The sequence below is a fragment of the Melopsittacus undulatus genome, chromosome 22 (genome assembly GCF_012275295.1).
Source record: "Melopsittacus undulatus isolate bMelUnd1 chromosome 22, bMelUnd1.mat.Z, whole genome shotgun sequence".
NCBI lineage: Eukaryota > Metazoa > Chordata > Aves > Psittaciformes > Psittaculidae > Melopsittacus > Melopsittacus undulatus.
The window spans coordinates 280,739-306,156 of NC_047548.1; the positions used below are offsets into that span (position 1 = coordinate 280,739).

Sequence of the window (25,418 nt, forward strand, 5' to 3'; positions counted from 1 at the left end):
GGGGGGGAGGAGCTTCCCCCCCCACACCCCCCCCAGGGCCATAGACCCGCCCCCCCCCGGCCCATACTGCCCCATTGGGCACTGTATGTAACTGCTGTACACATAGGCGCTCCCCATTATATATCCCCCTATCATATACCCCTCCACCATATATTCCTCGCCCCCATCATATCCCCCCCATCATATCCCCCCCAATCATATACCCCCCCATCATATATCCCTCCCCCCCATCATATATCCCCCCCATCATATATCCCACTCCCATCATACATCCCCCCCATCATATACCCCCCCCCCCCCATCATATACCTGCCCCCATGGGCCATATCTCCCTGCTCTGGGCTCTATATTCACCCCCCCCCGACTATAGATGCAATCACTTCCCATATAGGACACCCCCCCAGGCCATACATTCCCCTTCCAGCATTATAGAACCCCCTCCGTGCCCTCCATTCACCCCCATACCCCCCCATTAACAGACTCATGTCAGCCTCAGTGCTCAGTGTTTATGGGGGGCCGGCGGGGGGGCCGAGCGCCCGCAGCCCCCCCAGTGCCTCGGCACAGGCCCGCACCAGTGCACAGAGCTGGGTGCTGGCCTCGGTGGATGTGGTTCGGGGCAGCTCCCGTGCGGCCCAGCCCAGTTTGTCCAGTACAGCCGCATGTGCCAATGCCACAGCCTCGGGGGGGCCGGGGGGGGCTCCCCGTAACCCGGCTGCAGCCCCCTCGCAGTGCTCGGGCCGGGGGGGAGCCGGGGGGCGCGGGGGGGAGGCGGCTGAGGGCTCCGGTGCTGCGGGAGGGAGGGAAGGTGAGGACCCCCCCCCCCTATAACGGACTTGTGCTCAGCACCATTCCCATCACACTCAAACTGGGACAAAGGATCCTGTTCCCAACGGAGCATTCCCAGCATCCCAATCCCATTCCCAGCATCCCAATCCCATTCCCAGCATCCCAATCCCATTCCCAGCATCCCAATCCCATTCCCAGCCCTGTTCTGCAGCTCCGGCCTCAGCTCCCAAACCTCCCCTTTCTCAGCCTCCCATCCCCATCAGCCTCATTCCCAGCACCCCAATCCCCCCATTCCCAGTCTCCCATTCCCATCCCTATCCCCATCAGCCCCATTCTCATCCCATGTCCAATCCCAGCTCCATCCACACACCTATTCCCAGCACCCCGATCCCCCCATTCCCATCCCTCCCCCCCTCAGCCCCATTCCCAGCCCATGTTCATTCCCACACCCCAATCCCCCCATTCCCAGCCTCCCATTCCCATCCCTCCTCCCCTCAGCCCCATTCCCAGCCCCATTCCCAGCCCCATTCCCAGCCCCACCGGAGCTGCCGTCGCAGTCCAGGTCCTGGCAGGTCACACAGTGAAGCTTCTGGTCCTTGTCCTGCAGCAGGATGGTCTGGGGGGTGCAAGGGGGGCACAGGGCGGGGGGAGGGAGTCAGGACAGCGTCGGCAGCCCCATAACCATGGACCCAGCCCCACAGACCCAAACCCATCCCCGTAACCCCAAGCCCATCCCCACAGCCCCAAATCCATCCCCATAACCCCAAACCCATCCCCATAGCCCCAAACCCATCCCCACAGCCCCAAACCCATCCCCACAGCCCCAAACCCATCCCCACAGCCCCAAACCCATCCCCATAACCCCAAACCCATCCCCATAGCCCCAAACCCATCCCCACAGCCCCAAACCAATCCCCACAGCCCCAAACCCATCCCCATAACCCCAAACCCATCCCCACAGCCCCAAACCCATCCCCGTAACCCCAAACCCATCCCCACAGCCCCAACCCCATCCCCACAGCCCCAAACCCATCCCCGTAACCCCAACCCCATCCCCACAGCCCCAAACCCATCCCCATAGCCCCAAACCCATCCCCGTAACCCCAAACCCATCCCCATAACCCCAACCCCATCCCCACAGCCCCAAACCCATCCCCACAGCCCCAACCCCATCCCCACAGCCCCAAACCCATCCCCATAACCCCAAACCCATCCCCATAACCCCAACCCCATCCCCACAGCCCCAAACCCATCCCCACAGCCCCAAACCCATCCCCATAGCCCCAACCCCATCCCCACAGCCCCAAACCCATCCCCATAGCCCCAAACCCATCCCCATAGCCCCAAACCCATCCCCGTAACCCCAAACCCATCCCCATAGCCCCAAACCCATCCCCGTAACCCCAAACCCATCCCCACAGCCCCAAACCCATCCCCACAGCCCCGAACCCATCCCCACACCCTGAGCCCATCCCCCCAGGCTCGGTTCCCACCCCATAACCCTGCCCCCCCCGTTCACCCCATACCGCACCCCGCAGTGGGGGCAGCACCGGCCGAGCATCCGGTAGCCCCGCAGCAGCAGCTGCCCCATAGCGCGGCTGACCCACTCCTGCCGCTCCCGTCGGGCCTCCAGCTCCGCCGCGGCCGGGGCCGGCTCCGCACCTGCGGGACACGGACACCGGGGGGGAACCGGTTACCGGAGACAACGGGAGGGAACCGGTTACCGGAGACAACGGGGGGGGGGAACCGGTTACTGGAGACAACGGGGGGGAACCGGTTACCGGAGACAACGGGAGGGAACCGGTTACCGGAGACAACGGGAGGGAACCGGTTACCGGAGACAAAGGAGGGGGGGAACCGGTTACCGGAGACAACGGGAGGGAACCGGTTACCGGGGACAACGGGAGAGAACCGGTTACCGGAGACAACGGAGGGGGGGAACCGGTTACCGGAGACAACGGGAGGAAACCGGTTACCGGAGACAACGGAGGGGGGGAACCGGTTACCGGAGACAACGGGGGGGGGGAACCGGTTACCGGAGACAACGGAGGGGGAAACGGTTACCGGAGACAACGGGGGGGGGGGGAACCGGTAACGAGAGGGTCCCGGTGGGTGTAACCGGTAACGGGAGGGTCGGGGGGGGGAACCGGTAACCGGAAGGTCGGGGGGGGGGGAGGGGGGGAGCCTCGTTCGCCGCCGCCCGCACCCGCGTTCAGCGCCATGGTCGCTGAGGAGACGGCGCCGCGCCGGAAGTGACGTCACGACGCAGGAGCCTGGCTGCCAATGAGAGTCCGGGCGGAAACAAAACACAGAGAAAAGGTCCGACACCGAAACGAGGCCGAGCGGACACCGGGACCGGACGCGATGGTTCCGCATGGAGGGGGGGCCCAGCCTGAGGCTTGTCCTGAGCTGACCCCCCCGAAAGGACGAAAGGGACAAAGAGGCTCAGTGAAAACCTTTATTTTGCTGGAAAATGGGGGGAAAAGGGAGAGGGGGGACCCCCCTGCAGGGAACGGGGGGTGTGGGGGGGTCCCAATCCACAGGGAAGGGGCAACGAAGCCCCATGGGGGGTGAGGGGGAAGCTCCGTACAAAAAGGGGGCTCACGGGCTCCGTCCGAGGCCGCTGGACCTGGAAGAGAGCAGAGAGGTGAGAGGGGGCCCGGGGCCACCGGGGGGCTGGGGGCGGAAGGGCCGGAGACGCGGCGGTGACGGCGGCGACGGTGCGAGAGGAAGGGGGGGGGGTCCGCGTTCTGCCCCCCCCGCGGCACCGGTGACGGGACAGGGAGCGCGGCGGCGGCGGTGACGGCGGCGGAGGCCCGGGGCACGTCTGACCTGACGCGGTGGTGTCCCGGGGGGGGGGTCCGGCGGCTGTGGCGCATCCCCAATGCTCCGCGGTGCTCCACCGCGGCTGTGCCTCCTGCCGGGGGAAGAGCCGTTACCCACCAGCACCTGCACTACCAGACCGGCACAACCGGTGCCCGGGATCCCCGGTGAACGCCATGGGAGCGGAGCTCTGCCGTCGGTAGCACCGGGGCGCTGGCGGCGCTCACCTATGGCTCAAAAGGCAGAGTACCGCGCTCGCTCCCCGTACGGGTCCCGCTCGAACCGCTGCAGGTCGTAGAGGGAGGCCCGGGCCACCGAGGAGACCGGCGACAGCTGCCCACGCTCGTACGTGTAGGCCTCTCCGACGGTGGTGGCCGCGGCGGCCGTGCGGCGCAGGGGGCTTCTATCCCGGGTGTAATAGGTGGAGGAGGCGGCCGCCGCCGCGGCGGTGGCGGCAGCAGCGGCAACGGCAGCCGCCGCGCTCGGGGTCGGCAGCAGAGCTCTATCGTACGCGTCTAAGGTGGTGGGGATGCGACTGGCCATGGCTGTGGTGGCGGCCATGGCCGAGGACTGGACCTGGGAGTACTGGGCGTACTGGGAGTACTGGGCCATGGTCTGCTCCGCGTAGGCGTCGTACGCAGAGGCCGTGGCGTAGGAGCGGACGCGGTAGCGCTTGTAGTAGTCGGCCATCCCGCCGTACGCCTCATCGTAATACACGGTCTCCCCATAGCCCGCGGTGTAGGGAGTGCGCACGGCTCCGTACTGCTCGTTATAGGCCTCGGCAAAGTCCGCCACTTGCCCCGGGCGATCTACCGGGCACTCCTTAGACCAGTGCCCTTCCTTCCCGCAGCGGTAGCAGCCGCTCTTGTCTCCCATCCCGGGCGCCGTCCGCAGCCGGCTGGTGGACAACTGCACGCGCATCCGCTTGCCTTGAGGAGAGAGACGCGAGAGGCTCCCGTTAACCCCAGCACCGGCAGTGCGGCCGGCACCGGCCGGCACCGTGCCCTGGGATCCCAGCACCGCTGTGGGCAGGGAGAGAACCACATCCAGGGATCATCGCGGTTGCAGACACCACCAGGAGCTGCTGTGGCAGCACCCGGACATGGGATGCACCAGTACAGCACCGCTGGGCTCCGCCAGCCCAGCACCAGCACCTGGCTGCACTTGCCTGGCTCCGGTTTTCCCTCTATTCCCCTTTCTCCAGCCCCACATTCCAGCCTGTTGGCAGCACAACCAACCGTGCAGGTCCTGGCAGCACCACGAGGGCCTGGGCATGGAGCTGCTGCCGACCCTGCCCTTTTGAGGACAAATCTCCTCATTTCCATACCAAACTCAGCGTTACCGAGCCCCGGGGAGCACCGAACACCGGGGCCAGGTCATGGCGCCCTCCGCAGCCACGCACCGGACGCTCACCCGCCTGGAGCCGCATTCCCCTTCATGGCACCAGGCACCGCACACGAGAAGCCACCGGGGAGCATGGCGCGGATGCGGCTCCGTGTCCATGGAAACCGCTACCGGATCGGCACCGGAGCGAGCGTTCCCCCCGCACCCAATGGGCTCAGCCCAGCCCTGGATCACCTTGGAACTCGGTGTTGTCCAGCCCGCGGATGGCCTCCACCGCGTCCTCCGCCCGCTCCATGTGCACGAAGGCGTAATCCTTGACGATGTCGCACTCGATGACGGGGCCGTACTCCTCGAACTTGGCCCGCAGCTCCAGGTTGGTGCAGGCAGGGCTGATGTTGCCCACGTGCAGCTTGGTGGAGGCCTTGCTCTTGTTCTTGCTGGCCTCCACGTTGATGCAGACGCCGTGCAGTTTGTGGTGGTGCAGGTTGCGGATGGCGTCCTCGGCCGCCGTCTTGTCCTCGATGTGCACGAAGCCGTAGTTCTTGATGATGTCGCACTCCAGCACCTTCCCGTACTGCTCGAACAGGGAGCGGATCTCCTGCTCCGTCGCCTCCCGCGGCAGGTTCCCGATGAACAGCTTCACCATCTCGAACAGCCTGCGAACAGCGGGGGGCACTGGTCAGTGCTGGGGTGTGCCAGGGTTTTGTGTTTGGGTTTTTGTTTTGGGTTTTGTGCCCCAAAACCCCCCTAAAACAAGCCAGAATCCACCTAAAACACCCCGAAATTCTCATAAACACCCCCAAATCCACCTAAAACAGACCAATATCCTTCTAAAACACCCCAAAATCCATCTAAAACGCCCCAAAATCCACCTAAAACGCCCCAAAATCCATCTAAAGTGCCCCAAAATCCTCCTAAACAACGTAAAATCCACCTAAAACACCCCAAAATCCTCCTAAATACCCCAAAATCCACTTTAAACACCCCAAATCCTCCTAAAACACCACAAAGTCCACTCAAAACACCCCAAAATCCACTTAAAACGCCCCAAAATCCTCCTAACACCCCAAAATCCTCCTAAAACACCACAAAATCCTCCTAAACACCACAAAATCCTCCTAAACACCACAAAAGCCATCTAAAACACCACGAAATCCTCCTAAACACCCCAAAATCCTCCTAAACACCCCAAAATCCACCTAAAACACCACAAAATCCTCCTAAACACCCCAAAATCCACCTAAAACGCCACAAAATCCTCCTAAACACCCCAAAATCCACCTAAAACGCCACAAAATCCTCCTAAACACCCCAAAATCCACCTAAAACACCACAAACCCCTCTAAAACGCAAAAAAATCCATTTAAAACGCCCCAAAATTCACCTAAACCGCCCCAAAACCTCTGCCCCGCCCCCGCTCCCGTCACGGTTCTCACCGGGCCCCAAACTCCCTCTCACCGGGTCGGTGACGGCGACAAAAATGGCGACTACCTCAGCTCCGCCTTCGCTCCTCGCCCCACCCACCTCGCGCGCTGATTGGCGGAGACGGTGCGCATAGAGCCAAACGATTGGTGGAGGCGCCGCTGAGGGTGACGTCACTATCGGTGCGCGCCTGCCCTCCCGGCCTGCCAATCGCGTGTCCCGCTGCGGTGGAGGCGGGGCTTTTCGGAGCACGTGACGGTAGAGGTGGCCAATCGCGGCTGGGGGGCGGGGCTGTGGCCTGGCATTGCTGCGGAGCCCGGCGGGGTCTGAGCGGCCGCCGCTGAGGAGCGGGGTCAGCGGGACCGGAACCGGAACCGGAGCAGGAACCGGAACCGGGCGGAGCGCGCAGGCAGCGGGGACGCGCGGGGCTCACCGGGAGCTTCCGCCCGTACCGGAACCCGGGGCGCGACGGGGACGGGACCGACACCGACCGGAAATTGCCCCGCCCCTTTCTTTTCCGCTCCGATAGGCCCCGCCCCCACTAAGGCCCGCCCCTTTCCCCTTCCTCACCGATAGGCCCCGCCCCACCAAACCCCGCCCCCTTTCCCTTCCTCTCCTATAGGCCCCGCCCCAACTAGCCCCGCCCCTTTCCCTGTAGCCACGCCTCTTTCCATAGCCCCGCCCCTTATTTCCACTCTCCACAGCACTATTTCCCTTGCGTACTTTGGCCACGCCCCTCCGGTATTGGCCACGCCCCTCTCGCGGCGACCACGCCCCTCCCGTCTTGGCCCCGCCCCCCCGTCTTGGCCCCGCCCCCTGCCATGTCGGACTCGGTGCTGCTGCTCCGCCGTGTTCGGGACCGCAGCTCCGGTGCAGGGGACGCGGCCCCATCCGGTCCCGTTGGGGGTCCCGCTCCGGTCCCATCCCCCCGCCGCAAACGGGGCCGTCGCCGCCGGTTCTACCCCGAGCACCGCGTGTACCGGGCGCGCTGCTCCTTCCTGGACCTGAGCGAGGAGCAGGTGCTGCGGCGTTACCGGCTCGACAAGGCCGCGATCGCCGGGCTGTGCCGGGAGCTGGGCGCCGACCTGGAGAGCCTGACCGGCCGCAGCCACGCGTTACCGGTAGCCGTCAAGGTGACGTCCGCCCTCACCTTCCTGGCGTCCGGCTCCTTCCAGACGGCCACGCGGGACAGCACCGGCATCAGCCAGTCGGCCATGTCCAACTGCTTGGCGCAGTTCCTCGAGGCCCTGCAGCGCCGGGCGGCGCGGTTCATCACCTTCCCGACGCCGGTGCGCGCCGCTGCCGCTACCGGAGCCTTCCCCGGCGTGCTGGGCCTCGTGGGCAGCATGCACGTGGCGCTGCGGGCGCCGTCCGAGAACGAGCCCGCTTACCGCAACGCCGGCAACTACCACTCCATGAACATGCAGGTGGTGTGCGACGGCACCGGCACCATCACCAACGTCGTGGCCAAGTTCCCCGGGTCGTGCCCCAATGCTGCCGTGCTGGAGAACTCGGCCTTGGCTCGGTTGTTGGAGGGGGCTCGGCCTGATGGAGCCTGGCTGCTGGGTGAGGATTTGGGGTCTGGGGGTGATTTGAAGGTCTAGGGAAGACCCCTAAGTTTGGGGGAGCCCTATGGGTCTGGGGACCACCAGGGGGTTTCTCTCTCAATTGGGACCTAAGTGTCTATGCATGACCTGGGGGGGGTCTCAGGGGTGCAACCCCCAGACCCCAGTGGGTACATGGATGCCCCACAGCCCCCATAGAATGGTTAGGGTTGGAAAGGGCCTTAAGATCACCCAGTTCCAACCCCTTGCCATGGGCAGGGAGACCCCACACTAAACCATGGCACCCAAGGCTTCATCCAACCTGGCCTTGAACACTGCCAGGGATGGAGCATTCACAACCTCCCTGGGCAACCCATTCCAGCACCTCAGCACCCTCACAGTGAAGAATTCCTTCCTTAGATCCAATCTAAACCTTTGTTGGTTTAAGTTTGAACCCGTTACCCCTTGTCCTATCACTACAGTCCCTAATGGAGACTCCTTCACCAGCATCCCTATAGGCCCCTTTCAGATACTGGAAAGCTTCTATGAGGTCTCCATGCAGCTTCTCTTCTCCAGGCTGAGCAGCCCCAATGTTCTCAGCCTGTCCCCATACAGGAGCTGCTCCAGCCCCTGAGCATCCTCATGGCCTCCTCTGGACTTGTTCCAACCATTCCATGTCCTATTTATGCTGAGGACACCACAACCGCACACAATGCTCCAAGTGGGGTCCAAGAGCAGAGCAGAGGGGCAGGATCACCACCTATGGATGCACCCCCCTGACCCCCATGTCCCCCCACAGGTGACCGGAGCTACCCATTGAAACCATGGCTGATGACCCCGATCGCGGCTCCGCGCGGCGCGGCCGAGGAGCGGTACAACACCCTGCACCACCAGGCCCTGTCCGCGCTGCGCCGGACGCTGGCACTGCTGCGGCTGCGCTTCGGCTGCCTGGACAAGGGCAGGGGGTGCCTGCAATACGCACCCCAAAAGGTTTGCCAGATCTTCCTGGCCTGTTGCATCCTGCACAACATTGCCCTGCGCCGGCGCATGCCCCTGGAGCTGCCCGACGGCGGCGGCACCACCGAAGCCACCGAACCCGAGCCGCCGGTGCCGGCACCACCAGGGCACATCTCCAGTGAGGCCAGGGCCGTGCGGGCGCGGATCGTGCAGCAGGTCAAGGATGGGCTCGGATGAGACCCCCCCCGTCCATGAGATCTGGGGGGGATTTGTCCCTTTGGGGGGGGCTCTGTCCATCTGGGGGGGCCTTGAACCTCTGGGGGGGGCTCTGTCCCTTTGGGGGACACCTGACCCTGGCTCTGTGTTGCCCTTTGGTTTTGGGGTACGTGGGAGTGGGGGGCAGCCCCTGCATGGGGAGGTCTCCAGCCCCTGCTAGGAGAGGGGTGCCCCCCTCCTTTCAATGTGAGGGGTGTCCCCATGCTTTGCAAGGATGGGGGTTCCCCTGTCTGCAGTGAGGGGTGTCCCCCCCATTCAAGGACAAAGAGGGGGGTCCCCTTTCTCCCCATTTGCTGTCGTGAAGGTCCCCCCATTCCCAGCCAGAAGGGGTCTCAATTCCCTATAACATGGGGCTCCCCTTTTTAGCTATGAGGGGGGATCCCCACTCCCTACAAGAAGGGGGTCCCCCTGTTTGCTATGAGGGGGGGTCCTTCATCCCCTACAAGGACAAAGGGGGGGGGATCCCTGTCCCTCCAGGAGCTGCTGTGCCCCCGTTCAGCTCTGACCCCCCCCCCATTGTCACGCTCGTTTTGGGGTGAATAAACGTATTTTTTGCAGCAGTTGTGCCTGGTTTGGGGGTGCTGGAACCCACCCCCCCCCCGTGCTCCACGGTCCCGGGGGGGGGAACCGGGGGCTCCGCACCCCCCTATGGGGACCCCTGTGTCCGTGTGTCGTCCCCCCCCCTCCGGGACCCCCAAACCCCCTCCCGGTGACCCCCAACCCCCCCCCGGTGCTCGGTAAGGCCCCGCCCCCTCCCGCGGCGTTGCCATAGCGACAGCACGCCGGAGGTGGTGCTACCGACAAACCCCTCCCCCTGTCCGTGACTCCACTTCCGGTCCGCCGCCATAGGGGTCCGGGCGCTCCAGCGGCCCCGATAGTGGTTCCGGGTGCAGAGTCCGCGGCCATGGCGGAACCGGGAGCGAACGGAAGCAGCTGCAGGGTCAGACCGGGCCGGGGGGGGCGGGGATGGGGGCAGGGACCCCGGTTTGGGGGAGCAGTGGCCGGGGATGGGGGATGGGGGGTGCGGAGACCCCGTTACGGGAGCATTGGGGTGCGGAGCCTCTTGCGCAGCAGTTTTGGGGGTGCTGAGCTCCGGTTACAGAAGTTTTGGGGGTGCAGGACTCCTTGCACAGTAGTTTTAGGGGTGCAGAGCCCCTTTTAGGGCAGTTTTGGAGGTGCAAAGCCCGGTTACCGCAGTTTAAGGGGTTCAGATCCCGGTTACAGCAGTTTAAGGGGTTCAGATCCCGGTTACAGCAGTTTAAGGGGTTCAGATCCCGGTTACAGCAGTTTAAGGGGTTCAGATCTCCGGTTACAGCAGTTTAAGGGGTTCAGATCCCGGTTACCGCAGTTTAAGGGGTTCAGATCCCGGTTACCGCAGTTTAAGGGGTTCAGATCCCGGTTACAGCAGTTTAATGGGTTCAGATCCCGGTTACAGCAGTTTAAGGGGTTCAGATCTCCGGTTACAGCAGTTTAAGGGGTTCAGATCCCGGTTACAGCAGTTTAATGGGTTCAGATCCCGGTTACAGCAGTTTAGTGGGTTCAGATCCCGGTTACAGCAGTTTAATGGGTTCAGATCCCGGTTACAGCAGTTTAAGGGGTTCAGATCCCGGTTACCGCAGTTTAAGGGGTTCAGATCCCGGTTACAGCAGTTTAATGGGTTCAGATCTCCGGTTACAGCAGTTTAAGGGGTTCAGATCCTGGTTACAGCAGTTTAATGGGTTCAGATCCTGGTTACAGCAGTTTAAGGGGTTCAGATCTCCGGTTACAGCAGTTTAAGGGGTTCAGATCCTGGTTACAGCAGTTTAAGGGGTTCAGATCTCCGGTTACAGCAGTTTAAGGGGTTCAGACCCCGGTTACCGCAGTTTAAGGGGTTCAGATCCCGGTTACAGCAGTTTAAGGGGTTCAGATCCCGGTTACAGCAGTTTAAGGGGTTCAGATCTCCGGTTACAGCAGTTTAATGGGTTCAGATCCCGGTTACAGCAGTTTAATGGGTTCAGATCCCGGTTACAGCAGTTTAAGGGGTTCAGATCTCCGGTTACAGCAGTTTAAGGGGTTCAGATCCCGGTTACCGCAGTTTAATGGGTTCAGATCCCGGTTACAGCAGTTTAATGGGTTCAGATCCCGGTTACAGCAGTTTAAGGGGTTCAGATCCCGGTTACAGCAGTTTAAGGGGTTCAGATCCCGGTTACAGCAGTTTAAGGGGTTCAGATCTCCGGTTACAGCAGTTTAAGGGGTTCAGATCTCCGGTTACAGCAGTTTAATGGGTTCAGATCCCGGTTACAGCAGTTTAAGGGGTTCAGATCCCGGTTACAGCAGTTTAAGGGGTTCAGATCCCGGTTACCGCAGTTTAAGGGGTTCAGATCTCCGGTTACCACAGTTTAAGGGGTTCAGATCTCCGGTTACAGCAGTTTAATGGGTTCAGATCCCGGTTACAGCAGTTTAATGGGTTCAGATCCCGGTTACAGCAGTTTAAGGGGTTCAGATCCCGGTTACAGCAGTTTAAGGGGTTCAGATCTCCGGTAACAGCAGTTTAAGGGGTTCAGATCCCGGTTACAGCAGTTTAAGGGGTTCAGATCTCCGGTTACAGCAGTTTAAGGGGTTCAGATCCCGGTTACAGCAGTTTAGTGGGTTCAGATCCCGGTTACCACAGTTTAAGGGGTTCAGATCCCGGTTACAGCAGTTTAAGGGGTTCAGATCCCGGTTACAGCAGTTTAGTGGGTTCAGATCCCGGTTACAGCAGTTTAAGGGGTTCAGATCCCGGTTACAGCAGTTTAAGGGGTTCAGATCTCCTGTTACCGCAGTTTAAGGGGTTCAGATCCCGGTTACCACAGCTCCGGTGCTCCCGGACCCCTCACGGCCGCTGTCCCGTCCCGCAGTTGGAGTTCGCGGTGCAGATGCGGTGCCAGAGCTGCGCGGACGCCGTGAGGGCAGCGCTGGACGGAGCCCCCGGTGAGTCCCGGTCCCCCCCTCCCAGTGCGGCTCCATCCCCGGTTCCCCCCCCCCCGTTACCCGGTGCCCCCCCCCAGGAGTACGGCTCCATTCCAACCCCCCCCCCCATCACCCGTTGCCTCCCCCGTTACCGGTGCCCCCCCCCAGGAGTGCGGCTCCATCCCCGATCCCCCCCCCCTGTTACCCGGTGCCCCCCCCGTTACCCGGTGCCTCCCCCGTTACCCGGTGCCCCCCCCCAGGAGTGCGGCTCCATCCCCGATCCCCCCCCCCCCCCCCTGTTACCCGGTGCCCCCCCGTTACCGGTGCCCCCCCCCCGTTACCCGTTGCCCCCCCCGTTACCGGTACCCCCCCCAGGAGTGCGGCTCCATCCCCGATCCCCCCCCCGTTACCGGTGCCCCCCCCGTTACCCGGTGCCCCCCCCCAGGAGTGCGGCTCCATCCCCGATCCCCCCCCCCCGTTACCGGTGCCCCCCCCGTTACCGGTGCCCCCCCCGTTACCGGTGCCCCCCCCGTTACCCGGTGCCCCCCCCGTTACCCGGTGCCCCCCCCCAGGAGTGCGGCTCCTGGAGCTGCGGCCGGAGGCTCAGTCGGTGCTGGTGGAGACGTCGGTGTCCGCGGAGCGGGTGCGGGAGCTCCTGGAGCGCTCGGGGCTCCGAGCGGTGCTGAAGGGAATGGGGGGGTCCGAGAGCGGTGAGTGCGGGTCCGGGGCTTGGGGGGGGATAGGACACGGAGGGGGGGGGGGTTTGGTGCTGATGCCCCCCCCCCCCCCCATAGCGAGCTTGGGAGCGGCCGTGGCCGCGCTCTCCGGTCCCGGTGCCGTGCGGGGGCTGGTCCGGTTCCTGCAGGTCTCCCCCAACCGGTGCCTGGTGGATGGAGCCATCGCGGGGCTCCCCCCGGGCCCCCACGGGCTCCACGTCCATGAGTTCGGGGACCTCTCGCAGCCCTGTGATAGGTACGGGAGCGGTTGGGGGGCACACGGGACCCCCCCCCCCCGGTGTGGGGGGTGATGGCACCCGGGGCTCACCCCATGTCCTTGCAGCTGTGGGGGGCACTTTAACCCCGATGGGGAGCACCACGGGGGACCCCAGGACCAGCACCGGGTGAGCCGGCGGCCGGGGGGTTGTGGGGGGCTCCTGGGCACCCCCTGAGCCCCCCCCATAACACTGCTCCTGGCCCCATTGCAGCACGTCGGGGACCTGGGGAACATCTGGGCTGATGTTGAGGGCAGAGCCAGCTTCCGTATGGAGGATTCACGTCTGAAGGTGAGGATGGGACCCACGGCCATGGTGGGGATACAGACTGCACCCCATGGCTGTGGGGGGGGTCTGACCCCAGTTCTATGGCTGTGGGGGGGTTCTGACTGCTCCCCATGGCTGTGGGGAGAATCTCACCCCAGTTCTATGGCTGTGGGGGGGTCCTGACTGCTCCCCATGGCTGTGGGGGGGGGTCTGTGGGGGGGGTGTTGTCTGTGCCCCACAGCTGTGTGTGGGGTCTGTGGGGGGGCGTTGGGCTGTGCCCACGGCTGTGCAGAGGGTTCCAGCCCCATCCCCACAGCCATGGGGGGTCCTGCCAGGTCTGGGACATCATCGGGCGCTCGGTGGTGGTGGATGCGGGTGAGGATGATCTGGGCCGAGGCTCCCACCCCCTCTCCCTGGTGACAGGGAACTCGGGGCCGGGGTAAGTGCCTTGGGGGGGGGTTTGGGGTCCGGGGGGGCTGCTCACGCCCTCCCCTCCCGTGACCCCCATTGCCCCCCCCCCCCCAGGCTGGCCTGCGGTGTCGTGGCCCGGGCAGCCGGGCTCTTCCAGAACCCCAAGCGGGTCTGCACCTGCGACGGCCTCACCCTATGGGAGGAGAGGGACCGGAACACAGGGGCTACCAGCCCCACAGGGGCCAGCAGCCCCATAGGGACCACCAGCCCCATAGGGGCCACCAGCCCCATAGGAACCACCAGCCCCACGGCAGCTCCCAGCCCCACAGCGGCCCCGGCCCCCCACCTCTAGGGCAGCCCCAGGCAATCAATAAACGCTCATTGGCTCTGCAGCCTCCGTGGCTTTGGGGGGGGGGCCAGGGGTGCTCGTCCCCGCGGCCCCTTTAAGAGTGGGCGTGGCCAAAGCAAGGAGGGGGTCCCGGGGGCGTGGCCAAAGCAAGGAGGGATCCAGGGGGCGTGGCCAAAGCAAGGAGGGGGTGGGGGGCGTGGCTTGTGGGGTGTCGTGTGGGAGGGCGGGGCTGGCAGGCGGCGGGGGGGTGGCTACTTGCGCATGCGCAGTGCTGAAGGCGCGCAGCCGCCGCGCAGGCGCAGTGCGCCCCCGCGCGTCCCGCTCGGCTCTGAGGAGACGCCGCCATTTTGTGCGGCCGCCGCTCGGTTCCGTTCCGTTCCCGTTCGCCGCCGCCATGCGCCCGGGCGTGAAGCTCTTCGTGGGCAACGTCCCTGAGGAGGCCACGGCGGAGGAGCTGAGCGAGCTGTTCGCCGGCACCGCCGGGCCCGTGCTCGGCATCGCCCTCATGAAGCAGTTCGCGTTCGTGCACCTCCGTGATGAGGCGGCGGCGGCCCGCGCCATCTCCCAGCTCAACGGACACCAACTGCACGGCCGCCGGATCGTGGTGGAGCCGTCCCGGCCCCGGCCCACCAACACCTGCAAGATCTTCGTGGGGAACGTGTCGGCCGCCTGCACCAGCGGCGAGCTGCGCTCGCTCTTCCAGCAGTACGGCACCGTGGTCGAGTGCGACGTGGTGAAAGGTACCGGACCCGCCGCCGCGGACGGGGCTCCGCACACTCCGGCCCCGTCCGCCCGCCCTGGGGCAGCCCTCGCCGCTGGCTCGCCGCTCTCCGCCGTGCTCGGAGCCGCTCCGGCCCCGCTCTCGGCTCGGCTGACCCGTGTTCCGTCTGCCCCTTCCCCAACCCGGCGGCGGCGCCATGCAGGGGGCAGGGGCCTCCTGCCGAGCCCCCCGGCCCCAGCCGGAGCCGGTTGAGCCCCTGTGGGCTGCTCACGTCCGATCCCTGCCCCCTTAAACCCCCCCCACTCCGGTGCGCTCGCTCCAGCCAGGCCACGGCCTCCATCATCGCCTCCCAGCGGGGTTAACCCCCTGCCCGCTGCCGCCTCCGCGGCTTCACCTCCACAACCACGCTCCCACACGGAGCAGTCTTGTTCCCATCCGCAGAGGTGGGAGAGCCCAAGCACACAGAGAACACGCTGTGAAACCGAGGGGCCCGGCCCCCCCCACCCCAAGCACCGAGTGCTCGGGGACGGTTTCAGCCCCATGGCACAGGGACACCCCCGAGGTCCCTGTCCCCGCCGGCTCCTGTGATGTTGTTGCCTTTGCTCTCTCGTCCCAGGTCACAGCTTCCCAACGGAGCCCGTCCGAAACCGCCCCAAGCCGGGGCCAGCAGCTTCTGGCATCCCCTTGGCCAGTGGCTGATTCGTGGGGCTGGGGGTGGAGGGGGAAGACGTCCCCCTCCTGATGCTGCTGGAGTGGGATACGTGGATGTGGGATGGGAGCCAGGGAGGGGAGGGATGGCAAAGAGGAGCCTGGGGGGGCGTGCAGGAGGTGGGGGAAGTGGTGCTGGTGTTTAACCAGAGTTTGAGGTACCAGGATGGGGCTTGCTGCGTTCCCGTGGTTGGGCTGCCCTGGCTGAGCCATGCAGCAGCCTTCTGGCCATACATTGTCACCGGCGGTACCGGTTATGGTGACCCATGGCTGCAGGGGGAACGCTCTTCAGCCCCGTGCCGGCCTCCCGGACCCGTCGTGCCGCAGGGACACCCCCCGGCTGCTGTGGTGGCATCTGAGCCCCAACCCCATGGGCCTGGTGTGGGCACGGTGCAGTGGTGAGAGCTGTGCCAAGGGGTTGGGCAGAGGGGGATCCGCTGTACCGCCGCAGACCTGGCACAGCCGCTCCGGGTCCTGCTTCTCCCACTCCTGCCTCGCTCTCCATCTCCTTTCAGCAGCTCTCTGCTTCCGGGCCGTGTTGTGCCGCTCGCCCCGGGCTGCAGCACTGCCGGTTGTGCTCTGGTGCTCCCCTCTCCTTCATCCCCTGCCTCTCTCCCCCTCTCCTCCCCGGCCTCTCTTCTCCTGCTTTCTTTCTCCTGCCAGAGACTCGATGTCTCAGTGGGCAGGGGCCTCCTCTGGCTTTGCTGCACTTACTGCCAGGACTGCCTGGCTGATCCCCCGGGGCTCTTGGTGCCCATGTGCTGAGGATGGGTAGGGAGGAGCTGTGGTCCCTGCTGAGCTGTGGGGGTGCAGGTAAAAACAGGGGGAGATAGAGCAAACCAGAGCCGTGCTGGGGTGTTCAGGGGCCGCTGAGGTTGGGTGCGTTAGGCTGTGCCCAGGTTCATTGTGGGGTGGAAGCAAATGAAGGTGGTTGTGTCTCTGCTGCCTGAGCTGTAGAGCAGGGCTGACGGAGCCCGTCCCAGCGCCTGTCCTGCCGCTGCTGAGCCACCATGGCCCCCGTGAGGCTCCTTAAGCATTCAACCCTGTAACGAATTGTCTTTTCTCCCCCCCTCATTCATAATCCTCTGTCTGCTGCTTTATCAGACTATGCATTTGTTCACATGGAGAACGAAGCAGATGCAAAGGTTGCCATCGAAAACCTTAACGGGAAGGAGGTGAAGGGGCGCAGAGTGAACGTGGAACTCTCCACCAACGTCCAGAAGAAGGGCGCGGGCCAGGCCCTGCCTCCCGCCCTCGGCCTCGACAAGACCAAGAGGATCGGCCTGGAATACCGGGAGAAGTTCCAGCCCAAGATCGAGGGCTTCGACCAGCAGCGCCGGGTGGCCGAGGCTGCCTTCCCCTCTGCCGCCAACGCCGGCTACGCTGCCGCCTCCTCCCTGTACGATTACCAGCAGCGCTTCGGCACTGGTGGCGCCGGCAAGTACGAGGCTTTTGAGGCACAGGCCAGGCCCGTCTCCCCCTCCTACTTTGGGAGAGACCGCAGCCCACTCCGGCGCTCCCCGACCCGCGCCGGCTACGCGGCAGTGACGCTCCCCATGACGGCACAGCCTGCGACTTACCGTGCCCAGCCCTCGGCCTCGCTGGGGGCCACGTACCGCGCCCAGCCCTCGGCCTCCCTCGGCGTGGCCTATCGCCCACAGCCCACCACCGGCCAGGCTGCTTCCTACCGCAGCCAGCCCTCGGCCTCGCTGGGGGCTACGTACCGTTCCCAGCCCTCCATCTCCCTCGGCGCCTCCGGGGCGCAGCCCACCGCCAACTCCCTCGGCTCCTACGGTGCCCAGGCCCCTGCCTCCTATGGCGCGCAGCCTGCTGCCTCCCAGCTCTCTGGCTACGGTGTCCAATCCGCCACCATTGTCTCCTCATATGGGGCGCAGGCTGCCTCCGGCTACCCCACTTCCTACAGCGCACAGGCCGCCACCGCTGTTGCCTACGGTGCCCCAGCAGCTGCTGGCCCCACTGCCTCCTACGGTGTCCAGGCTGTGGCCACACATGTGGCCTCCTACAGCACCCAGCCTGCTGCTGGCTACAGCGCACAGCCCATAGACGGCCACGCTGCCGCCTACGGCGCACAGCCTGGTGCCACACTCTCTGCCTCCTATGGCGTGCAGGCCGTGGCCACACACATCACCTCCTACGGTGCCCAGGCAGTGGCCAGTCACGCCGCTGCTGCCTACCAGCCTGTGCCCGGCCACTCAGTCTCATACGGCGCCCAACCAGCACCCGCGCTCTCAGCCCCCTATGGTGCTCAGCCTGTTGCCGGTCACTCTGCTGCCTATGGTGCCCAGCCCACCGCCAACCTGCCCTCCTCCTACGGCAGCCAGTCTGCTGTCAACGCGCTCTCGGCGACCTACGGCGCCCAGGCGGGCTCCTCGCTGGCAGCTTATGGCAGCCAGGCCATCAACGCCTCCTACAAGGCGCAGGCATCGGCCCCACTGACGGCTGCATACCGGCCGCAGCCCTCTGGCTCGATGGCGGCGTCCTACCCGGCGCAGCAGCCCTCCTCCGCCTCGCTGGCGGCTGCCTACCGAGCCCAACCGGGCAGCGCCTACGACGGGCCGAGCCAGCTGGGGCAGCCCACGGCCTCCTACCTGGGCCTGTCACAGGCCGCCATCGCACCGCCATACGAGCGCACCCGCCTCTCTCCACCTCGCAGCGCCGCCTACGACGACCCATACAAAAAATCCTCCGCTATGGCTAAAAGGTACGGCGCCGGGCCGGGCACCGGGTGGCCACGCAGTGTGCTCGGTGCCACCCCGGTGGGTGCCGGTGCCCGGCTAGGGGCTTAGTGTCAGCTCCGGCGTGTGGAAGGGTGGGTGCTGTGTGCCAGGGTGGTGGGCATGGGGTTTCGTCTGGGGCGGTAGAGCCGGCGGTGGGGCTTCCTGCAGCGTCTGATCTGCGTCCAGTGCCGGCCTGGCGGTGTGGCGCTGCTGCGGTGTGTCCGGTGGCCGCCGGTGGTGGATTCGGGCGCTCTGCCCTTCATTCACCACGTGTCTCTTCTCTCGAGCAGGTACGGCTCCGAGCGCCGTCTCTCTGACCTCTCAGATTACCGGCGCTTAGCAGACTCGCCGCTCGCGTACCGCCGCTCGCCGACAAAGTCCCCGCTGGATTACCGCCGCCTCCCGGAAGCGCACCCCGATTACGCCCGTTACTCGGGCACGTACGGCGATTACCTGCCCGCCGCCCGCGTCCACTCGGGCTACCAGCGCCGCCTCTGAGAGCGGGCAGGCCGCGTGCGCCACGGTTCGGTTCTGGCTCTCGCCCCCATGGGCAGGACGGTTCTTTTTTAGCTGCTTTTTCTCTTTTTTGGAGTTGTTTTAGAAGGATCCACGGTTACGGTTGGAAAGCGGGGGCCGGGTGCCAGGCGCGCGGTTCACCGTCCCTTCCCGCCGTAACACGGTAGCGCCGTCTTTTGCCGTCTCAGCTGTTGGCACCGGTTATAACCCAGGCAGGCATTGCCACCGAGTAGAGCCCACGTTCTTTTATACCACGAGTTCCCCCTTTTGGGGTTCATTCCCCCTCTGGCAGTGTCAGTCCGCGGCACGGCGCCGGCTCAGCACAGCACCGAGGTTTTGTATGACTGTAAATAAACGTTGGGCTCTTCACCGTCTCCCCACTGACTCCCGTTTGGTTCTTTCCCTCCCCCAGTGCTTCAGGGGCACCGGCAAGGCCGTCAGTGAGGGGTTTATAACACCGGCACTGGTTCCATCTGCCTCCGAGAACCCGGCTTTGTGCGGTGCTGTGCAGTAAGTGCCAGAGCTGCTGGCAGGCTCAGAGCACAATTGGTGTTTTGGCAGCAGCAGGAAGCACCATAGCATTGCTGATGGCATTTCTGGACTATGCCACAGCGCACACATTGGTGCCTGGTGAGGTTTTTTGGGTGAGAAAAGCCGGTTTTAGGAGGTGAGACTGAGTCAAGTGAAGCAGGGCCTGTGTTTGCTCTGGTTGTGTGTGCGTGGCACTGTGCCCTGACTCTTCCTATCACCACAGCAGTCTCCAACAATGCCGCTGTCTGTGCCCCTGAGCTGGGGTGGTCCCGGTTGTGCCATGGGGGGTCAGTAACCGCAGTGGGAATGAGTTGCACAGAAGGGACTAACGCTTCTCCCCTCCTTTTCCAGGGCAGGTGCTGGGACACGTGCACCCAGAGACGGAGGAGCCGGCGGGTGAGCACACAAAGGAAATGAGCTGGAATGACCCTGGAAGCAGCAGGTGACAAGGGGCCCCCAAAGGACCAGGGTATCAATGCAAACAGGATCCTGGGTTTAAGCAAGCACCAGCACACGGGGGAGCAGTGCAACAACGAGCCCCTTTAGGGCACTAATGAGGTTAATGCACAGGTAGCTGCAGAACTGCTGCCTGGGAGAGAAGGAGGAGGAAGCACAGTGGGGTGCAAGGATGCAGCTGCCCTGCACAGGGGCACTGGGATAAGAGCCAGGGGGTCATCAAAACCCAGCCCCTGCTTGTTAGCAGGGCAGTGTGTGGGTTTGGGGTCCCCTTTGTGGGGGGCTCATTGCCCCTTTGTTCGCAGCACAGACCCCATGGGGACCCTGGCTGGGAGCTCCACAGCACAGGCAGCACCAGTAAGTCCAGGAGGTTCCAAGCTGGTGTAAGGTGGGGGGGGAATTGAGTCCAGAGAAATAATGGGGGCCGGAGCCAGGGGGGTTTGTTAAAAACTGGAGTTTATTTTACTGGGCAGTGGGGCTGGGGGACGCTAAGTGCCGCGGGACGAGCTCCACGCACAAGGCCGGTTGTGCCGGCGCTCCCGTGCCGGTGCCGGCGCGGCGGCCTCAGGCAGCTGTGGCCTTTGGGACTGAAAAGCTACGAGTGGATTATTCACCCTCTTAAAAATAAAGGAAAAAAAGAAATAATAATAATAATAATAATGATGAAGGAGGCTCCGGCGAGGGCTCCGCGCGGGCGGCAAAGCAAAGCAAAGCTGGCGCTGCGGCTACGGCTACGGCTACGCTCGCTCAACCACCTGAGCCTAGACCAGCTAGGGGGGGACAGAGGCCCCCGAACTACCTGAAAAGCAAATCCTGACCACAAGAACGGAAAAGCTGGGCTGGGGGGGACACGACAGGGAAGGGGCTCAAACTACTCCTGACCAAGCTGGGAAGAAGCTGAGCGTCCGTTAGGAACCGACTCATTGGCCGAGCCTGGCTGGAAGCCCGGCGCAGCCCGAGACGCGCGGTGCCGATTCGGTGTGCGACGGGACCCCGACGTCCAGCCGCAAATATCTTACCTGAAAAGAGAAAAGCAGAGTTGGCGCAGGTGCCGGGATGGGGCCGGGGACCAGGCCGAGCCCTGGCGCGGCTTCCTGGGACACAGCGGAGTCCTGGTGTGGCGCCGGGGGCCGCACTGGGATCGTGGCCATCCTGGGAGAACCCGTGCCAGGGCAATAACCCGGCCAGTGGAGGCTTTTACCAGGAGATCCCAGGAGCACCGTCCCGGACAGGAGCAATTCCCGGGGAATACGGATGGCAGCCACAGCACACAGGGCTGGCAGCTCTGGGGGAACCCCCCACCCCACCGTGGCCGTGCCAGCACGGCACACAGGCTCAGCACTGGCTGCGGAGGGATTCCAAGCAGCAGGAGCCACGAGGGAGAGCAACCCACCAGGACTGACCAGCTCCACCAGCAGCACCGATTGCCACAGCACATCCTCACCGGGCAGAGCATCCAGAGCCAGCACCTGGGCTTTAACGCCCGGCAATGCCCTGCTTCACCGCCGGCATTCACCCGGCTCGCATAGAAGCACAGACGCTTGACCAGCACAACCGGTGCCTGGGGGGGGCCACAGCCCCCCCCATTATCTGCAGCAGCCGGGGCTCCCCCTCCCGCCGCACGGCAGCCGTGCCAACGCGCTCACCTCCGGCTCAAAAGGCAGAGTACCGCGCCCGGTCCGCGTACGGGTCCCGCCCGAACCGCTGCAGGTCGTAGAGGGAGGCCCGGGCCACCGAGGAGACCGGCGACAGCTGCCCACGCTCGTACGTGTAGGCCTCTCCGACGGTGGTGGCCGCGGCGGCCGTGCGGCGCAGGGGGCTTCTATCCCGGGTGTAATAGGTGGAGGAGGCGGCCGCCGCCGCGGCGGTGGCGGCAGCTGCAACGGCAGCCGCCGCGCTCGGGGTCGGCAGCAGAGCTCTATCGTACGCGTCTAAGGTGGTGGGGATGCGACTGGCCATGGCTGTGGTGGCGGCCATGGCCGAGGACTGGACCTGGGAGTACTGGGCGTACTGGGAGTACTGGGCCATGGTCTGCTCCGCGTAGGCGTCGTACGCAGAGGCCGTGGCGTAGGAGCGGACGCGGTAGCGCTTGTAGTAGTCGGCCATCCCGCCGTACGCCTCATCGTAATACACGGTCTCCCCATAGCCCGCGGTGTAGGGAGTGCGCACGGCTCCGTACTGCTCGTTATAGGCCTCGGCAAAGTCCGCCACTTGCCCCGGGCGATCTACCGGGCACTCCTTAGACCAGTGCCCTTCCTTCCCGCAGCGGTAGCAGCCGCTCTTGTCTCCCATCCCGGGCGCCGTCCGCAGCCGGCTGGTGGACAACTGCACGCGCATCCGCTTGCCTTGAGGAGAGAGACGCGAGAGGGAAGCCATCAGTGAGGCCGCACCCGGAGGCTCCTCGCACCCACCGGCACCAGCGGGACGGGACTGGCCGCAGCCCAACCCTCGCGCAGCCTCCGATGGCGCCGGGCACCGCGGCAGGGAGCAACCCGGCGCAGGAGGAGCCCGCGATGGGCTCGAGGCAGAGCTGGCCACCGGCCACCTGCCGTACCCGGAGAACACCAGCAACACCAAGCACTACCCATGCCCGGCTAAGCCGGGCTGGGCTCTGGTGACTCCAGCAGCCGACAACTACCCCAGTACACGGCCCAAGATGGCGTTTAGCCAGCACCCGACGGTGCTGCCGCGGCACCACGGGCCCCGCACAAGCGTCGCGCCGGAAAACGCTCCCACCAGCGGTGGGAAGACGGAGGCAAGGCCGGAGCACGGCACGAGGCAAGCCAAGCGCAGCCGCGGCCCTTGCCGGCCCCACGGATGCCACCGCGGCTGCAGAAGCTCCGGATGCAGCTGCACCATCCCGGTGGCAGAGGGAACCCCAGAACAGGGGCAGTGGGGTTGGCCGGAACCCCCGGAGACCACGCTTGCCACGAGCTCGAGTCCGGACGCTCAGCGAAAGCTCCCGCGCCGAGACGGCGAGAGCCCGAGCGAGCGATGCCGCGTGCCGCCGGCACCGGGGCCGCGGCCGGCGCGGGATCGGGCGCCTCCGCTCACCCTCTTACCAGGCAGGGCAAGGCTACGAGGGCGGGCGGCAGCCTGGCTTCACGCCGCGCCGTCGGCACAAGAGTTGGGACTTCGCCGTCGGGATCCTCCTGCGGGGCGGCCGTGCTGGGTTAAGTCAGAGATGGGTCAGTCCCGTCCTCCCCCAGCCCCGAACGCCCCCGGCCCCGCTCCGGCACCACGGGAGACGGGATGTGGAAAACAGAGCCAAAACCAAACTAAACCCCCCCGTTTGCACTCAATTGCATTGAAGGGACGGGCGGGTGAGGCCGGTTGAGGCCTCACCGCCGGTTCTGCTGTTGCTGCCAACCCCAACCTGCACAGCCGGAGCTGGAAGCGAAAACACAGCCCGGGCCCACCGGGAATGCTGCCAGCCCAGCCCGTGCCCGGCGCGGATCACCTTGGAACTCGGTGTTGTCCAGCCCGCGGATGGCCTCCACCGCGTCCTCCGCCCGCTCCATGTGCACGAAGGCGTAATCCTTGACGATGTCGCACTCGATGACGGGGCCGTACTCCTCGAACTTGGCCCGCAGCTCCAGGTTGGTGCAGGCAGGGCTGATGTTGCCCACGTGCAGCTTGGTGGAGGCCTTGCTCTTGTTCTTGCTGGCCTCCACGTTGATGCAGACGCCGTGCAGTTTGTGGTGGTGCAGGTTGCGGATGGCGTCCTCGGCTGCCGTCTTGTCCTCGATGTGCACGAAGCCGTAGTTCTTGATGATGTCGCACTCCAGCACCTTCCCGTACTGCTCGAACAGGGAGCGGATCTCCTGCTCCGTCGCCTCCCGCGGCAGGTTCCCGATGAACAGCTTCACCATCTCGAACAGCCTGCGAACGGGGGGGGGCACTGGTCAGTGATGGGGACCTGCACCCCGAGAGCACTGTGCCCCAAAATCCATCTAAAACACCCCAAAATCCTCCTAAACGCCGCAAAAATCCTCCTAAAACACCCCAAAATCGTCCTAAACAAACCAACATTGTCCTAAACACCCCAAAATCCACCTAAAGACCCCAAAATCCTCCTAAAAAACCCCAAAATCCATCTAAAGCGCCCCAAAATCCACCTAAAACACGCCAAAATCCACGTAAAACGCCCCCAAATCCACCTAAAACACCCCAAAATCCTCCTAAAGCCCCAAAAATCCACCCAAACCACCCCAAATCGCTGCCCATCCTCCGCCTCAGCCCCGCTCCTCACCGGGCCTTTGTCTCCAGAGCCCCCCCCATCCAAACCCTGCGCTCGCTCCCGGCCCCACGGTCCCGGCCCCCCCCCCTCCCCCATCGCCCCCTCCATCCCCATCCCCCCCCCCCCCGCTCCTCTCCCTCCCCCCCTCCCGGTACCGGCGCCGCCGCGGCCCCGCCCCCACCTGCGCCCCGTCCGCCGCGCGGTGATCACAAAATGGCGGCGCTGCTGCCCGGCTCGGGCTCCGCCCACTGCGTCCCCATTGGGCAGCTCCCCTGCCCGTCAGGCGCCAGGCCCGCCCCGCGGGGCAGCCGCAGCCAATCACGGGCGAGCAGGGGCGGGGCGGTGGAGCAGTCCATTGAGGACTCCGGGGGGGGGAGCACTGTTGTGACCCGCCCGCACTCTGGACCACATCCGGTCCCAAACCCATCCCATTTTATCCCATCTTATCCCATCCCATTTTATCCCATCCCATCCCATTTTATCCCATCCCATCCCATTCCATGCCTACCGCGGTTCCGATCCCTGCCCAATCTCATTGTGTCCATGGTCCCATCCCATTTCATTCTCATCCCTTCCCCACCCATCTCCATTGCATTGTAATCCCATCGCCATCCCCTTTTATCCCTATCTCAATCCTGTAGCCTCGTATCCATATCCCAATCCCGTTCTTTATATATCCCATCCCACCCCCGTTCCAATCCTATCCATTCTGAACCCATCTCATCCATATTCCATTCCCATACCAATCCATCCCACCCCAGTCATACTCCTGTAATCATCCTGTTCTATCCCCAACCTAATTCTATTCCCATTCTACCCACATCCCAAGCCCATTCTCAACTCGTCCCACCTCCATTCCCATCCTGTTCCCATCCCACCCCATTCCCATCCCGTTCCCATCCTATCCAAATTCCCATCCCATTCCCATCCTATCCAAATTCCCATCCCATTCCCATCCTATCCCCATTCCCATCCCCACTCCCATCCCATTCCCATCCTATCCCCATTCCCATCCCGTTCCCATCCTGTCCCCACTCCCATCCCGTTCCCATCCTATTCAAATTCCCATCCCATTCCCATCCTATCCCCATTCCCATCCCATTCCTTCCTATCCCCACTCCCATCCTGTTCCCATCCTCTTCCCATTCCCATCCCATCCTATCTCCACTCCCATTCCCATCCTACCCCCATTCCCATTCCCATTCCCATCCCATCCCAGCACACTCAGCACCTGCCCACTCTCTGCAATCACTTTATTGGGGTTGGGCTGTGCGTGGACATCACCGGGACACGGGGACACGGGGGGACCCCGGGCTTGGGGGGGGGTGGGGGTCCGCTCCCCCCCCCCCCCGCTCTGCTCCCCCTCCCCCCCCGGTCCCTCCATCGGCTCCGCCCCCCCCTCCCCCCCCC

The 25,418-nt window shown here is 64.5% G+C and overlaps 6 protein-coding genes across 16 annotated transcripts; 3 read left to right on the forward strand and 3 right to left on the reverse strand.

The window, feature by feature from the left end:
• Positions 1-486: 486 nt before the first annotated feature.
• On the reverse strand, positions 487-3,033 carry ZNRD2 (zinc ribbon domain containing 2). Its single transcript, XM_034071815.1, has 4 exons — positions 2,993-3,033; positions 2,318-2,448; positions 1,327-1,402; positions 487-787 (listed from the first exon to the last, which is right to left on the reverse strand). Exons 1-4 carry the CDS (start codon positions 3,006-3,008, stop codon positions 507-509), a joined length of 504 nt encoding a protein of 167 aa, XP_033927706.1. The 5' UTR covers positions 3,009-3,033; the 3' UTR covers positions 487-506.
• A 197-nt stretch (positions 3,034-3,230) lies between these two features.
• On the reverse strand, positions 3,231-6,504 carry LOC101876087 (RNA-binding protein 4B-like). 3 transcript variants are annotated; one of them, XR_004550440.1, is made up of 5 exons: positions 6,390-6,504; positions 5,188-5,609; positions 3,837-4,538; positions 3,619-3,703; positions 3,231-3,415 (listed from the first exon to the last, which is right to left on the reverse strand). XR_004550440.1 is itself a non-coding variant. In XM_034071690.1 (4 exons), the coding sequence occupies exons 2-3, from the start codon at positions 5,597-5,599 to the stop codon at positions 3,844-3,846; spliced, it is 1,107 nt and encodes a 368-aa protein (XP_033927581.1). In that variant the 5' UTR covers positions 5,600-5,609; positions 6,390-6,504; the 3' UTR covers positions 3,231-3,703; positions 3,837-3,843. The 3 variants fall into 3 exon arrangements, 2 of the variants coding, with proteins under 2 accessions (XP_033927581.1, XP_033927582.1); XM_034071690.1 differs by having other exon boundaries at positions 3,231-3,703; XM_034071691.1 differs by having other exon boundaries at positions 3,231-3,703; positions 6,412-6,479.
• On the reverse strand, positions 4,545-24,248 carry LOC117437384 (RNA-binding protein 4B). 6 transcript variants are annotated; one of them, XM_034071694.1, is made up of 4 exons: positions 24,190-24,248; positions 23,229-23,650; positions 21,415-22,113; positions 20,207-20,787 (listed from the first exon to the last, which is right to left on the reverse strand). In XM_034071694.1, the coding sequence occupies exons 2-3, from the start codon at positions 23,638-23,640 to the stop codon at positions 21,422-21,424; spliced, it is 1,104 nt and encodes a 367-aa protein (XP_033927585.1). In that variant the 5' UTR covers positions 23,641-23,650; positions 24,190-24,248; the 3' UTR covers positions 20,207-20,787; positions 21,415-21,421. The 6 variants fall into 6 exon arrangements, with proteins under 6 accessions (XP_033927589.1, XP_033927585.1, XP_033927584.1 ...); XM_034071697.1 differs by lacking the exon at positions 20,207-20,787 and adding an exon at positions 22,831-22,920 and having other exon boundaries at positions 21,662-22,113; XM_034071696.1 differs by lacking the exon at positions 20,207-20,787 and adding an exon at positions 22,831-22,936 and having other exon boundaries at positions 21,662-22,113.
• LOC117437383 (putative nuclease HARBI1) lies at positions 7,026-9,148 on the forward strand. The gene is made up of 2 exons (XM_034071689.1): positions 7,026-7,941; positions 8,719-9,148. Exons 1-2 carry the CDS (start codon positions 7,197-7,199, stop codon positions 9,111-9,113), a joined length of 1,140 nt encoding a protein of 379 aa, XP_033927580.1. The 5' UTR covers positions 7,026-7,196; the 3' UTR covers positions 9,114-9,148.
• CCS (copper chaperone for superoxide dismutase) lies at positions 9,983-14,170 on the forward strand. 2 transcript variants are annotated; one of them, XM_034071700.1, is made up of 8 exons: positions 9,983-10,092; positions 12,029-12,101; positions 12,653-12,790; positions 12,875-13,052; positions 13,140-13,200; positions 13,285-13,362; positions 13,674-13,777; positions 13,864-14,168. In XM_034071700.1, exons 1-8 carry the CDS (start codon positions 10,057-10,059, stop codon positions 14,099-14,101), a joined length of 906 nt encoding a protein of 301 aa, XP_033927591.1. In that variant the 5' UTR covers positions 9,983-10,056; the 3' UTR covers positions 14,102-14,168. The 2 variants fall into 2 exon arrangements, with proteins under 2 accessions (XP_033927591.1, XP_033927590.1); XM_034071699.1 differs by having other exon boundaries at positions 9,999-10,092; positions 11,984-12,101; positions 13,864-14,170.
• Positions 14,407-20,160, forward strand: LOC101870356 (RNA-binding protein 14). 3 transcript variants are annotated; one of them, XM_034071686.1, is made up of 3 exons: positions 14,407-14,838; positions 16,632-18,249; positions 18,556-19,155. In XM_034071686.1, exons 1-3 carry the CDS (start codon positions 14,493-14,495, stop codon positions 18,761-18,763), a joined length of 2,172 nt encoding a protein of 723 aa, XP_033927577.1. In that variant the 5' UTR covers positions 14,407-14,492; the 3' UTR covers positions 18,764-19,155. The 3 variants fall into 3 exon arrangements, with proteins under 3 accessions (XP_033927577.1, XP_033927578.1, XP_033927579.1); XM_034071687.1 differs by lacking the exons at positions 16,632-18,249; positions 18,556-19,155 and adding an exon at positions 19,664-20,160; XM_034071688.1 differs by lacking the exon at positions 16,632-18,249 and having other exon boundaries at positions 18,556-18,767.
• Positions 24,249-25,418: the final 1,170 nt, after the last annotated feature.